Source organism: Microtus ochrogaster, unplaced genomic scaffold (genome assembly GCF_000317375.1).
Source record: "Microtus ochrogaster isolate Prairie Vole_2 unplaced genomic scaffold, MicOch1.0 UNK41, whole genome shotgun sequence".
Classification (NCBI taxonomy): Eukaryota; Metazoa; Chordata; class Mammalia; order Rodentia; family Cricetidae; genus Microtus; species Microtus ochrogaster.
In genome coordinates, this window is record NW_004949139.1 from 2909281 (window position 1) to 2921553 (window position 12273).

General features: G+C 40.2%; 2 protein-coding genes across 2 annotated transcripts; one reads left to right on the plus strand and one right to left on the minus strand.

Moving 5' to 3' along the window:
* Nucleotides 1–1063: 1063 nt before the first annotated feature.
* On the plus strand, nucleotides 1064–5290 carry LOC101990304 (olfactory receptor 51A7-like). The gene is given in 3 exon segments (XM_026790097.1): nucleotides 1064–1109; nucleotides 4369–4740; nucleotides 4743–5290. Coding segments are annotated over 3 exon segments (966 nt in total).
* Nucleotides 5291–10681: 5391 nt separating this feature from the next.
* On the minus strand, nucleotides 10682–11653 carry LOC101979534 (olfactory receptor 51S1). The gene has a single exon (XM_005368840.1). It carries the CDS (start codon nucleotides 11651–11653, stop codon nucleotides 10682–10684), a length of 972 nt encoding a protein of 323 aa, XP_005368897.1.
* Between the last annotated feature and the right edge of the window lie 620 nt (nucleotides 11654–12273).

Here is a 12273-nt window from a genome sequence, read left to right on the forward strand (position 1 = left end):
ACAATCTGGATCAAGATAACTTTGAAGAAGAGTTCATGCCTGAAAATCCTATGGCCCTTTGCGGGCTAGAGTATTCCTATGTATTTGCATGATGAATGCAGTTGAAAATAACAATGTTTGTCAATGGCAACTCATTTCCTTAGTTATGTGAGTTAGCTTGGGAGGGTAACAAGTATGACCTTAGACATAAGTCCTTGGCAAGGCCCATGGGGAGGTGAGAGCAAGACACACACAGTGCTGTTTCCCTCTGCATGAACTCCGTTATCCCAAGAACTGGCCAGCAGCTGGCTTACTTAACTTCTTTGATGTAGAATTCTTATGTTTATTTTTGAGATTATAATATAATTCCAACAATTTTTCCTTCCTTTTCCCCCTCCAAATCCTCCCATGTGCCTCAGCCAGGTACCAGGGATTCCAGAGGTACTATTCCTAGAGTTACATACAGAGTCAGTTTAAACTACTGTGGACCGAATCACCACTAATGAAGAGTAGTTCCTGTTGCTTCCCACATCTCTATACTTAAATATCCAACAAATATAAGTGGAGGAAAAATTATTTGGTTTATAGCTCAAGGGATGATACATGCTTACTTGGATCTCTTTCTAGGCCCATTGTGAGGAGAATTATCATAGTAGTGGGAACGTGTGGCAGAGGGTCTGTATGCTGGACAAGAAGATGAGAAAATCTGGAGACAGTTGCAAAAGGTCAGAAGAAAATATAGTTCTAGGACTATATCCTCTGTGACCTGATCCTCCAACTAGATTGCACTGTATAAATATCACTGCCTCCCAATAACACAATCATACTATGAATACATCCAGGGACAAATCATCCATCATGTGAGAAATTTCATTAATTGTCTTTGGAGAAAAACTCACAGATGCATTTAGAAGTGTGCTGAATTCCCCAGGCAGGTCTTAATCCAATTTAATCAAATCAAGTTTATGATCAAGATTAATTATTAATATAGAGATGCAGAATTCAAGAGCAGCCAGGAAAGAATCCAAGATTAGGCAAGACAAAGGGACCAGGGTTGTGAACATTCTGAGTAGGACCAATAGCAATGGCCTGGAAAGACGTGAGTGCTTTAGAACTATGCAGTGGCAGCGGTAGAAAATCAGCCTGTCAACAGCATTGACCACGCTGCCATCATTTGAGACAGTGATGCAAAATGCACCAACACTGACTAGATAATAGATTCTCCTAGTCAAGGTTTTATTGCTTCTGTTCTCGTAAGAAATATCCACATATTCTACCGACCCTCTTAATAGTTCTTAAATCAAGCTAAATTGAGGGAAAAGTCTTCAAAAAAGTCCTTAGTGATAAAAGCTGCTTCCCTTTTCCTTCACTTCTTCTTCACTGTGCCCTGTTTCTAGTCTTTACCAGCTAACTCCTTCTGTGTGGAGTCAAGCTTCTCTTTCTCTATCATAATGTGAACTGCTCAGCGTCCCTGTGAAGGGAATGCACTTATGCATGTCATTTCCTTTACAGTTCCTTGACTGGTGATAGCAAGCATCAGAGGTGTCTTGCCTCCCTGTACCTTGTGCAGGCAACTGTAAGCTCTGCAGGTGGCTTTGGGTACTTGAATTTTTCTGAGGTTGTGAGTCCTTGGGTCTGGGAGATGCTATGTAAGAACTGTCAGAGTGCAAGCGTACAGGACATAGTTTATGTTTATGATTCAGACAGATAATTGTAAAGATTTGAGTATTTGCATATATGATTTTTTATTTTAATCATTTGAGTGAAAGAAATAGAATATCACTCTTAATTCTGAAATTCGCTTTGGCTCATTCTCCATCGTCACTGTATTAATTTACAATATCACATCTGTGTGTATGTATGTGTTCCATGTTAAATTTTCTAAGAGTCATCAAATTTTTCTACAAAAGGTGAGAATTTAAATGATTTATAATTTTTAGATGAATATGGCCTCATCATTTCTGTTCAAATTGTTTATTTTTCTTGGTCCCATTTCTTTCTTTACAAATATTAAAAGGCCCCTAGTTTGCACAATAGTCAAAGAGCTGAGTTTGTTTTCAAACCTCTGTGATAGACCCTTAACCGTTACGTAACCTGTGCCATGAATTACAACGTATGATGACTACACTGAATGATACTGTCAATAGTAAAGAATTTCTTCAGATGTCTGGGTCTGCTCACATAGTACTGTGGCCTGTGTGAACACACCCCACTTTAGGGAGTGCTTCCATGCTACAAAATACTATATTTAATATACTTAATTTGTCTCTTAAGAGATGTAGTTTGAGATGCTGGGAAGATAGTTCTGTCACTTAAGTGTTTTCTGTGAAAGCATGAGGACATAGGTTCAGTTCCTCAGTCCCCACATATCATATGCTGGGTATTGGGGTATGTGTCTCTAATCCCGGGACTGACAGGGAGAGCAAGGGAGATCCTGAGATTGGTTCACTGGACAGCTAGTCTAACTGAAACGCAGAGTTCCAGGTTCAGTGAGAGACTTTATTTGAAAAAGTAATATGAAAAATATAGTGATAATTCATTTGTATTTTTTTTCAGTTTTTTTTTTTATTGAGAAAAGGAAAAAAAAACAAGTTTCCGCCTCCTCCCAGCCTCCCATTTCCCTCCCCCTCCTCCCCCCAATCTCCTCCCCCTCCCTCTCCAGTCCAAAGAGCAGTCAGGGTGCCCTGCTCTGTGGTAAGTCTTAGGTCCTCCCCCCTCCGTCCATATCTTGGAAGGTGAACATCCAAACTGGCTAGGCGCCCACAAAGCCAGGAAATTAAGTAGGAACAAAACCCCCGTGCCATTGTCCTTGGCTTCTCATCAGCCCTCATTGTTCGCCATGTTCAGAGAGTCCGGTTTCATCCCGTGCTTTTTCAGTCACAGTCCAGCTGGCCTTGGTGAGCTCCCAGTAGATCAGATCCACTGTCTCAGTGGGTGGATGCACCCCTCGTGGTCCCGACTTCTTTGCTCAGGTTCTCCCTCCTTCTGCTCCTCATTGGAACCTTGAGTCCAGTGCTCCAGTGTGGTTCTCTGTCTCTATCTCCATCCATCACCAGGTGAAGGTTCTATGGTGATATGCAAGATATTCGTCAGTATTGGTATAGGATAGGCTCATTACAGGTTCCCTATCCTCAGCTGCCCAAGGAACTAACTGGGGACATCGCCTTGGGCTCCTGGGAGCCACTCTAGGTTCAAGTCTCTTGCCAACCCTAAGGTGGCTCCCTTATCTAAGAATTGTGCTTCCGTGCTCCCCTATCCAACCTTACTTTATCCAATCATCCTTTTTCCCCAAGTTCCCCCCATCCTCTCCTTCTCCCTTTTCTCTCCCCATTTCCCCTTACCCCCATCCCATCCCATCCCCAAGATCCCAATTCTCACCCCAGCAATTTTGTCTACTTACCATAGCCAAAAGGATAACTATATGTTTTTCTTTGGGTTCACCTTCTTACTTAGCTTCTTTAGGTTCGCCAATTGTAGACTCCGTGACCCTTATTTATGGCTAGAAACCAATTATGAGTGAGTACATCCCATGTTCATCTTTTTGGGTCTGGGTTACCTCACTCAGTATAGTGTTTTCTATTTCCATCCATTTGCATGCAAAATTCGAGAAGTCATTGTTTTTTAAATAAAGCTTACCTGAAGTTTAGAGAGTAAAACAGACATACTGGTCAGCCTTATAGACCAGGCAGTGGTGGCACACATCTTTAATTCCAGTAGCCACACTAGTTTGCCATAGAAACCAGGTGGTAGTGGTGCACGCTTTTAATCCCAGCCATAGAGAGGAATATAAAACTGGAAGAGACAGCTCTCACTTACAGTATCATTCTGAGATTCCTGAAGGCAGGATCACTATTTTTGGACTGAGGTAGAGGTAAGAGCCAGTGGCTGGCTGTTTTACTTTTCTGACCTTCAGGTTGAACCCCAGTTTCTGTTTCTGTTTTTTGGTTTTTTTTGTTTTTTTTTTATTAATCGTGCTACAGAAAGACATAGAGAAATACACTTGAAGTATAATCTCTGGTTGTCCATATGCATGAGCCTGTACAAATGCATTTAAGAGAACCTGCACACATATATATATACATACATATTAAACAGAAATATATAGATTTTTTTGTTGCTTAATGGAGGTACCAAAACATTATTGTACTTTCTAGCTTTAGAGTTATTTAAAAATATATCTGAAAATAAATGTCTATATATAAATAATGTAAAATTCTTAAAAAAGTATGAAAAATGGTTTAAGTATATTCCATACTTTTAAAAATAGTTATTATTTTTATCTCCTAATTTGAGCTATATTAAATTTAACCCAAGTTGTCATTGCAACTGAGATAATTCATGTCGATTATTGATGTCACCATAGGTCCTGGATCAGCTGAACAATATGAGTATTTGGATGCTTCTCGACCTCAGCAGTTGATGCCTCTTCATTCCTACAGATCGGGATCCCAGGCCTTGGGCATGTGCACATTTTGGCCTCCATTCCTACTTACCTCATGTATCTTCCAGCCTTCCTGGGAAACTGTACTATCCTCTGTGTCATCAGAACGGAGCCTTCTCTGCATGAGTCCATGTACTATTTCCTCTCCAGGTTGACCTTCTCTGACCTGGGCCTGTCTTTCTCCTCCATTCCCAAGATGCTAGGAATATGCTTGTTCAATTCCATGGGGATTTCTGCTGACATGTCCATTGCCCAGGAATTCTTCAATGGATTCACAGATATCGAGTCTTCAGTGCTGCTCACTGTGTCCTTCGATTGCTTTGGCACCTACTGAAATACAGCTCCATCCTCACAAGCTCCAGAGTTGTGCAAACTGGGCTAGTCTTCGCTGTTAAAAGCATTCTCTTGGTGCTCCCCCTTCCATTGACTTTAAGGAGCCTCAGATACTGCCACACGCACCTTTTATCACAGTCCTATAGTCTCCATCAGGATGCCACGAAGCTGGCCTGCTCTGACAACAGGGTCAGTTTTTACTATGGTCTGTTTATTGCACTCTGCATGATGTCAGACTGTGTATTCATTGCTGTGTCCTATGTGCTCATCTTGAAGACTGTGTTAGGTATTGCACTCCATGGAGAGTGGCTCAAAGCTCTCAACATCTGTGTCTCCAACATCTCTGCTGTGCTCATCTTCTATGTAACTATCGTTACTCTAGCTGCCATGAACCGCTTTGCAAAGCATAAGTCTCCATTAGCTATGATTCTGATAGCAGATGCTTTCTTGCTGGTACCACCATTGATGAATCCCATTGTAAAAGCTCATCAAATGAGAGTAAAAGCCTTAGAAAAATGGGGTCTGCATTCTAAGTAATAGACACGATATTCTTAGAGGCTCCATTTTCTCTACAAGTAGTTACTTTAGAAACAGGACAGTGTTTTATCCTCAAAGGAGATCCACTTACTTCACAGTCCCATAGCTTATTTCAATCATTTAGTTCTGTCACTTTTCTGGTCTAAAGGAGGAAGAGACTTTATATTCCATAGAGCCTCTGTGTTTGGATGGTGGAAGACATCTCTCCTTAGACACAAGAATGAAGAATAAGAATTTCCACAATCTTCTAAAGAAAAACATGGGCCATATGGTCTTTTGTTGTTTCTGGAAGTAGCCTGAAAGATTCTGGAACTGTTAAACGTCTTGCATTTGTCTCTAATTTTGATCCCTGCTCATGTTGTTGTAGAAAATGTGTCCCCTAGAGAGCCAGCGACACGGCAGAATCAGCACTGCTGCAAGCTTGGGAGCCAATACTCATCTTAGCAAGATCCCAAGCAATGGACATCCCAATTAATGTTTGAGGATTATGTTCTAGGGTTATGTGAAAGGGGAAATTTTTTAAAAAAAGACCTGTCATTTGTTCATCCTGATTTATGGTGAAATAAATTTTAGAGGGGTAACCACCACAGTGAAAGTCAGGAGACAGAAAAGTAGATCTCAGGAGTTGGGGGCCAGTTATAGTTCTTGCTGTGCATATGTCTGTCTGTCATATCAAGTGATGAATTATGAATTCCTACACAGCAAAGAGGAATATTATTAACTTTTAAATCTCTTATCAGTAAAGTAACTTTTCTATCGTATTTGCCTGTTGAATAGATACCAATTTCCTTGGAAAGATTAAAGTAAATGAAGAAATATTGGTAATTAGGTAGCACAAAAAGATATAAAATTAGGAACCTGTTATAGTTTAACTTCTTTTGCTATTCTTTTGCTGTGATACAACACCCCAGCTAGCAGCAGCTTGTGGGAAGAATGTGCTTATTCGTCGCAGTTTGTCACTGAGCGCGGGAAGGATAGGAGCTCAAGGCAGCAACTTGAGGCACAGTGGAAAAACTATGCTCACAGGCTTAACACAGTCCTGAGCTCAAGTCTTTCTTGTAGAGTCCAGACCTACCTTTCTAGGATTTGTGCTGCCCATGGTGATCTGGGTCATCTCATAGCAATGATCAGTCAAGACAATCTCTCCTAGAGATGAGCACAGGCCAATCTCATCAAGTTGAGATTTCTTGTACCCTGGTGAACCTAGGTCCTGTAAACTTGGTGTTAAGAACTAACCAAGACAAAACAAATAACAAATCTAGAAGTTTCTGTGATGAGAAAAAGCTTGATTCAGATTAGCAAAGTGTATTCAGAAGGTAAGGAAACCCAGGGCCAATGTTCTTCTGGTTCTGCTGAGGTAAACCAGAATCATCATTACTCCGACTCTGTTAAGACTTTCTGCTTTCTACATGTCAGTGTAAGAAGCTATTACTGCAGGGATAGAGTAAGCCTTGTTAGATACAGGGGTCCTTCCACTGAATCTACTCCCACTCTAAAGAAAGCCAAACTGTTGAAGCTCGTATATACATATGGATGGGAATGGAAAGTTATACAGAGCGAAGCGGCTCAGGCCCAGGAAGACATATGGTGGATGCTTTTTTTACCTGTGAATTCTAGCACTGACTGACTAGTTTTGCTTGTTTAACTTGGAGTATCTGTAGAAGAAGGAAAAGATGGAAGGGTATATTGATGAATCGCTTTATGGCAGGGGGCAGTAGAACATAGGTAGAATGGAAGTAGAGTGAGAGAAGCTTGTAGGGAAAATGTTTAAACAGGGAAGGGTTTGGAGACTGAGGAGAGGAGAAGTGTATATGAATGTTAACCAGAGAGAAGGTTGTATGCACAAGCCATATGGAAACCCACTATCTTGTAACCTAATTAAAAAATATGAAAGATACATTGAAGAGAGGTTCATTGTATCGGTAGATAATGATGCTCTCTGAAGCAATGGTTACTACAGAGTATCTTCAGTGCCATATAGAGAACACTACTGTAGGAGTCATTGGTCAGGAAGGTCCTATAGACCTCCCAAACAACACAGTCTGGTTCTTTTGTTGCTCATCAAAGTTAGGTTATAAGACCATATTGTTGAAAAATTAACATACTTGAGTTGCAAGATATAGAGAAAGTAGGTAGAGAGCTGTATACTTCCTCTCAGTGGGCTTTAAAGTTTCTAAAAGTTGTTATGGAGGCTTCTCAGGGAGAAAAGACATAAATGGTTTTTTTCAGTTATAGTTCCTACAAACTACAAAAGTGGGCAAGATAATGTTCATTGTACAACAGTGGCACAATTATTTAAGGAACAATCAAACACACTCTGGTTGCATTTGAGGCTCATACCACAAAAGGGAGACTTGTCTGGTTATATAAAGCTGGGCAGCAACCCATAAAATGGAAGTCCATAGGTGCAAGGGGAGAAACACATAGTTGTTTAGTTATACTGACGGCATCAAACTTTGTTCCACATCTCTGTGTATACCCATTGAAAAAAACTACTCTCAGACTGAGCTCAGGAATACTCTCTTTGCAGTGAATGACAATGAATGTAGAGACCCCAGGGTAAACAATATACTAAGAATAAGTGGTGGCTGAGGGATCAACCCTAAGTAAGACCGTGACACATTCTCTTCTGCACTAAAGAAGAGGGGACATTGAGAAAGAGGGAAATGGGGACAATGTAAAATCTTGAAGACGGGGAGAATGGCTGTGAAAGGCATCATCTAGGCATGGTCTAGTAACTGTAATCATGAGTCTACAGCAACTGTTTATGTGCAATGGACCTAGACCAGATAGGGCTTGCTAACAATCAATCTGGAATGCGGAAGGTGCTTTTACTGCCCTACCCCCCTACTGCTGAACTATGATTTCTTATTGCTAGATTCTGACAAATTGTAGTCATTGTCTTCAGTTGTGCATTAACTTCAGAGCCAGTCTACAATGGTTTGCACCAAATCCATAGTCACATGGATTAAATTCACAAAACAAAGCAGACATGACTGTAAGAAAAAGATTTGTGGGGGAGAGGGAGGGTAGATGGGTGGAAGGGAGGTAAGAAGAAGTAAGGTTTGTATGTTAAAAACAATCAGTATGCATTACATGTTTGTATTAAGTTGCTAAGGAAAAATTTAATTAATCAAAAAATATGCACGCAACTATTTGTGGAATGTAAAGGTCAAAAAACCCATTGTAAAAACAATAGATGAAAGATAAAATTTGTAAAGGAATGAAAAAGTGAAATTGGTTATGTAAAATTATTTTACAGTTTCTTAATAAACAAACTTAAACATAAACAACATAATGGTAAAGATATGAAATTAAGATCATTTACAAATTTGAACTTAAAATACATAAAAACAGAAATTATATAAGTGTTTCTTTATAGTAAACTTTTGATGGCATAGAATGCAAATAGAAATAGAAAAAAATAATAGACATATGAAAGAAATTATTTTTTATTATATGGGGAAGTCAAAATAAAGAGAAATAGCTATAAAATTAATAAGGATTTAGAAACAAAGTTATAAAATTAATGAGATTTAAAAATACTACAACAGTCACTTTCAGATATGAAAGAAAAGTACATTCTTCTCTAGGGTATAAAATGCACACATGTGATCTTTTGTGAGATGGCTATCTACTGAAAATTTAAATTTCCAGTCTTATAGAGCCATTAGTAGTAACCTAGAGAGCACCCTTGCAGAAATACTAATGTAAATACTCATAAAGAGTTACACAGGGATTTTTATTAGAGAACTGTTGGAAGTAGCAGTAAACTGAAGACATCTTTAGTGCTCATCAATAGGAAACAATTAACTAAACTTATAATCCATTCAGCTATTAAATGTTATATAGTCATTTGACTCAATGAAGTCTGCACTAATTGCCTTAGAGGGATTTCAACCACCAATAAAAGCAGATGAAGGGAGGGAATATGATCATAACATATTACATGCAAAATATCTTCTTTATTAAAAAAGCACCAAAGCTCTGTTTAGAGCTTTGCAAAATATTCCATGCACCTCTGAAACCATCATTCTTGTCGATCTGCAAGTCACACTGTCTTCTTATATGTTTGTTACCTAGAGTTCGCTGAAGAAAAAAGTGTGATTCTGTATTCCCAAAATACATATAGAATATTATTTAATTATTATGTTATAAGCAAGGCAAGCTCCTCATAGAAACATGATAACATTGAAAAAACATTCCGTGCTTGTAGAATTGAACAGAAATTAAATTGTGTTAGCTTATTTTTGTGGGACACTATCCACAAAGCTTCATTTGCACACAATTACAGTTCTTGTTGTAGTCACTGGATACACTCACAAGATGGACACATGTCCTCTTGATCTAGACTGATCTGAATTAGTGGCTTTGTTTGAAGTGTGCAAGTAGCAGGCACTTGCCTTTGGGCTAGACTTTGCTCGGTTATAGTGACATTTTATTTACATTTTAATAAATAAAGCTTGCCTGAAGATTAGAGAGTAAAACTAAGCCACTAGGGGCCAGGCAGTGGTGTCACACACGTTTAATCCTAGGATTTGGGAGACAGAGGCAGATGGATCTCTGTGAGTTCAAGGTTACACAAGATCCTTGCATAAATAGACCCGGGTGGTGGTGGCTCACACCTTTAATCCCAGTAGAAGGGAATCATATGCCTTCAATTCCAGCACTAATAGGAAATATAAAATGGAAGGATACAGAGGCTCAGGGCTCAGTCTGCAGTCGCCCAGCCTTGGTAGAGGTGAGACTTTTCTAGTGGCTTGGCTGTTTTGCTTTTCTGATCTTCACCTTGAGCCCCAACATCTGTCTCTGGGTTTTTATTATTCATGCTATACTCAGTTCTGTACCATGGCTCATTCTAGAGATCAGGCAGAGGGGGGAGGAAATATTAGAGAAGCTCTTTCCATAGCATGGTAAATTGAATCCTATTGAAGACTCCATGCTTCATTACCTTCATTAACACCATATTTAACAAATTGAGATATGCATAGAACAGAGAAAATCAGGTGCCCAAGATCAAAACCACAGTGAAAGCAGCTGGTATGGGTGAGAATATATAGTAGTCTTACTTGGAAATAAAGAGCTGAGAATGAAGACATCTTATGCACTATCCATAAGTTGTATATACTTGTACAAATGCATGCACAAACACACATACACATTCATTGTATGTAGTTTTGCTATGTAGCTTATGTAGTGCCATAGTGATGGATCACTTCTTTTCTCTGGAGCTTTTATGTGTTCTTCAGCATGCACATACACATTTGTAGAACAAAGCAGCTAATGTGTGTGCAGGTATGCACGGACACTACATGCATAGTGAACCGAGTTTTCATCATGGAGGCCTTTGTTTGAGGAGCTCCATACCACAAGCATGGAGGGTACCTTCCTTCACTGAGAACAGCCAACTTTTGTGGGTAGTACCCTTTTGAGAATTTTTTCTCTAATCTCCTTCATCTTGACACTGTAAAGAATTGGGTTTATCAGTGGAGGAAGCAAGAAGTGGACATAGGAGAGAAGAGTATGGGCAGCCTGAGGGAGTGGCAACTTGAATCGGTCAATGAGTGCCAAGAGAATCATGGGTATGTAGAAGAGGAGCACAGCAGAGAGGTGGGCAGCACACGTCTGACCAGCTTTCCAGCGATCCTCAGTAGACCCCACACCTTGCAATACTCTGCCAATCAGGCCATAGGAGAAGAAAATAAGCAGAGGGTCTAGTGCCATGGCGGACAGTACCACAACCAGGCTGTAGACTGCACCCCATGCTTCTGGGCACGCTAGGCGAGCCATATCTGGATGCAAGCAGTAAGAATGTGTTAGGACCGGTGGACGGCAATATGGCATGTGAGCCAACAGGAATGGCAGGGGTAGATGGAGACTCAGGCATCGGAAAGCAATGGCCATGCCAATCTTGCTAATGACACCATTGGTAAGGAGTGCTGGGTAGTGGAGAGGGCGGCAGATGGCCATTGCCCGATCAAATGCCATAGCAAGCAAGACGGAGGACTCCATAACAGAAAAGACATGCACAAAGAACATCTGTAGGAGACAGGCTGAGGCAGGGACAGCATGAACATCTGCAAAGGCCAGGCCTAGCAAGGTCGGCATTAGTACAGTGGCCAAGCCAACATCAGACACACTGAGCAAGAAGAGGAAGAAGTACATTGGGCGATGTAGTGTGGGCTCCAGTGCAATGATCCAGAGGATTGTACCATTACCCAGGGCAGAGAGAAGGTAGACAGTGATGAGAGGAACTGTCCACCAGGATGGTGCAGCTTCCAGGCCAGGCAGGCCCACTAACAGGAAAGTAGGGGCCATCGATGTGCTGCTATTTGAGATTTCCTGGGTGGATAATATTGACATAGTTCAGGATCTCTCAGGAACCTAAAAAAGTAATTAAGCTTATTTGAACACGGCATGATACTTTTTTGGATTTTATATATATTATAAATATTTGGGATGATACGCTCTACCACAATCTGCCTCTCCCCTGTAGGCAAATAGTGCACACACGTCCACTTTTTGTCCTGTAGCTTGTTTTGTATAGCTATGATTTGTGCTGATATATATTCCTCTAACCCTGTTTCTGTACCTTCTCCTAATTTAATGTCCTTTATTTGACACACGGCCAGGAGAAGATCTATATTAACACGATTATTTCTTTGTTCTCTTTCTAACCGTAGACAGCCTGTCTTCTGTGTTCCTAAGCAATCACATTTGCTCCTCTTTACCAGTTCTCACTGAAGCCACCAATTACTACTCTGTTCATAAGTTAGACAGTCATGTGCTGTTTTTCATGTTCTTGTGTTGAACTTTTTCATACAATATATCTTGATCATGCTCTTTTCTCTCCCCAACTCCTCTTAGATCCTCCAGCCTCCCTACTCACCCAACTCATCTCTTTCTCTCTCTCTTGAAATAAAAACAAACTCTGAAAATCAGAACAAACAGAAAAATCAATAAGAAAAAAAATCTCTAATAAA

Excerpts from the sequence above, each read along its gene's own strand:
- LOC101979534 (XM_005368840.1), bottom strand. The coding sequence starts at position 11,653 with ATGTCAATATTATCCACCCAGGAAATCTCAAATAGCAGCACATCGATG.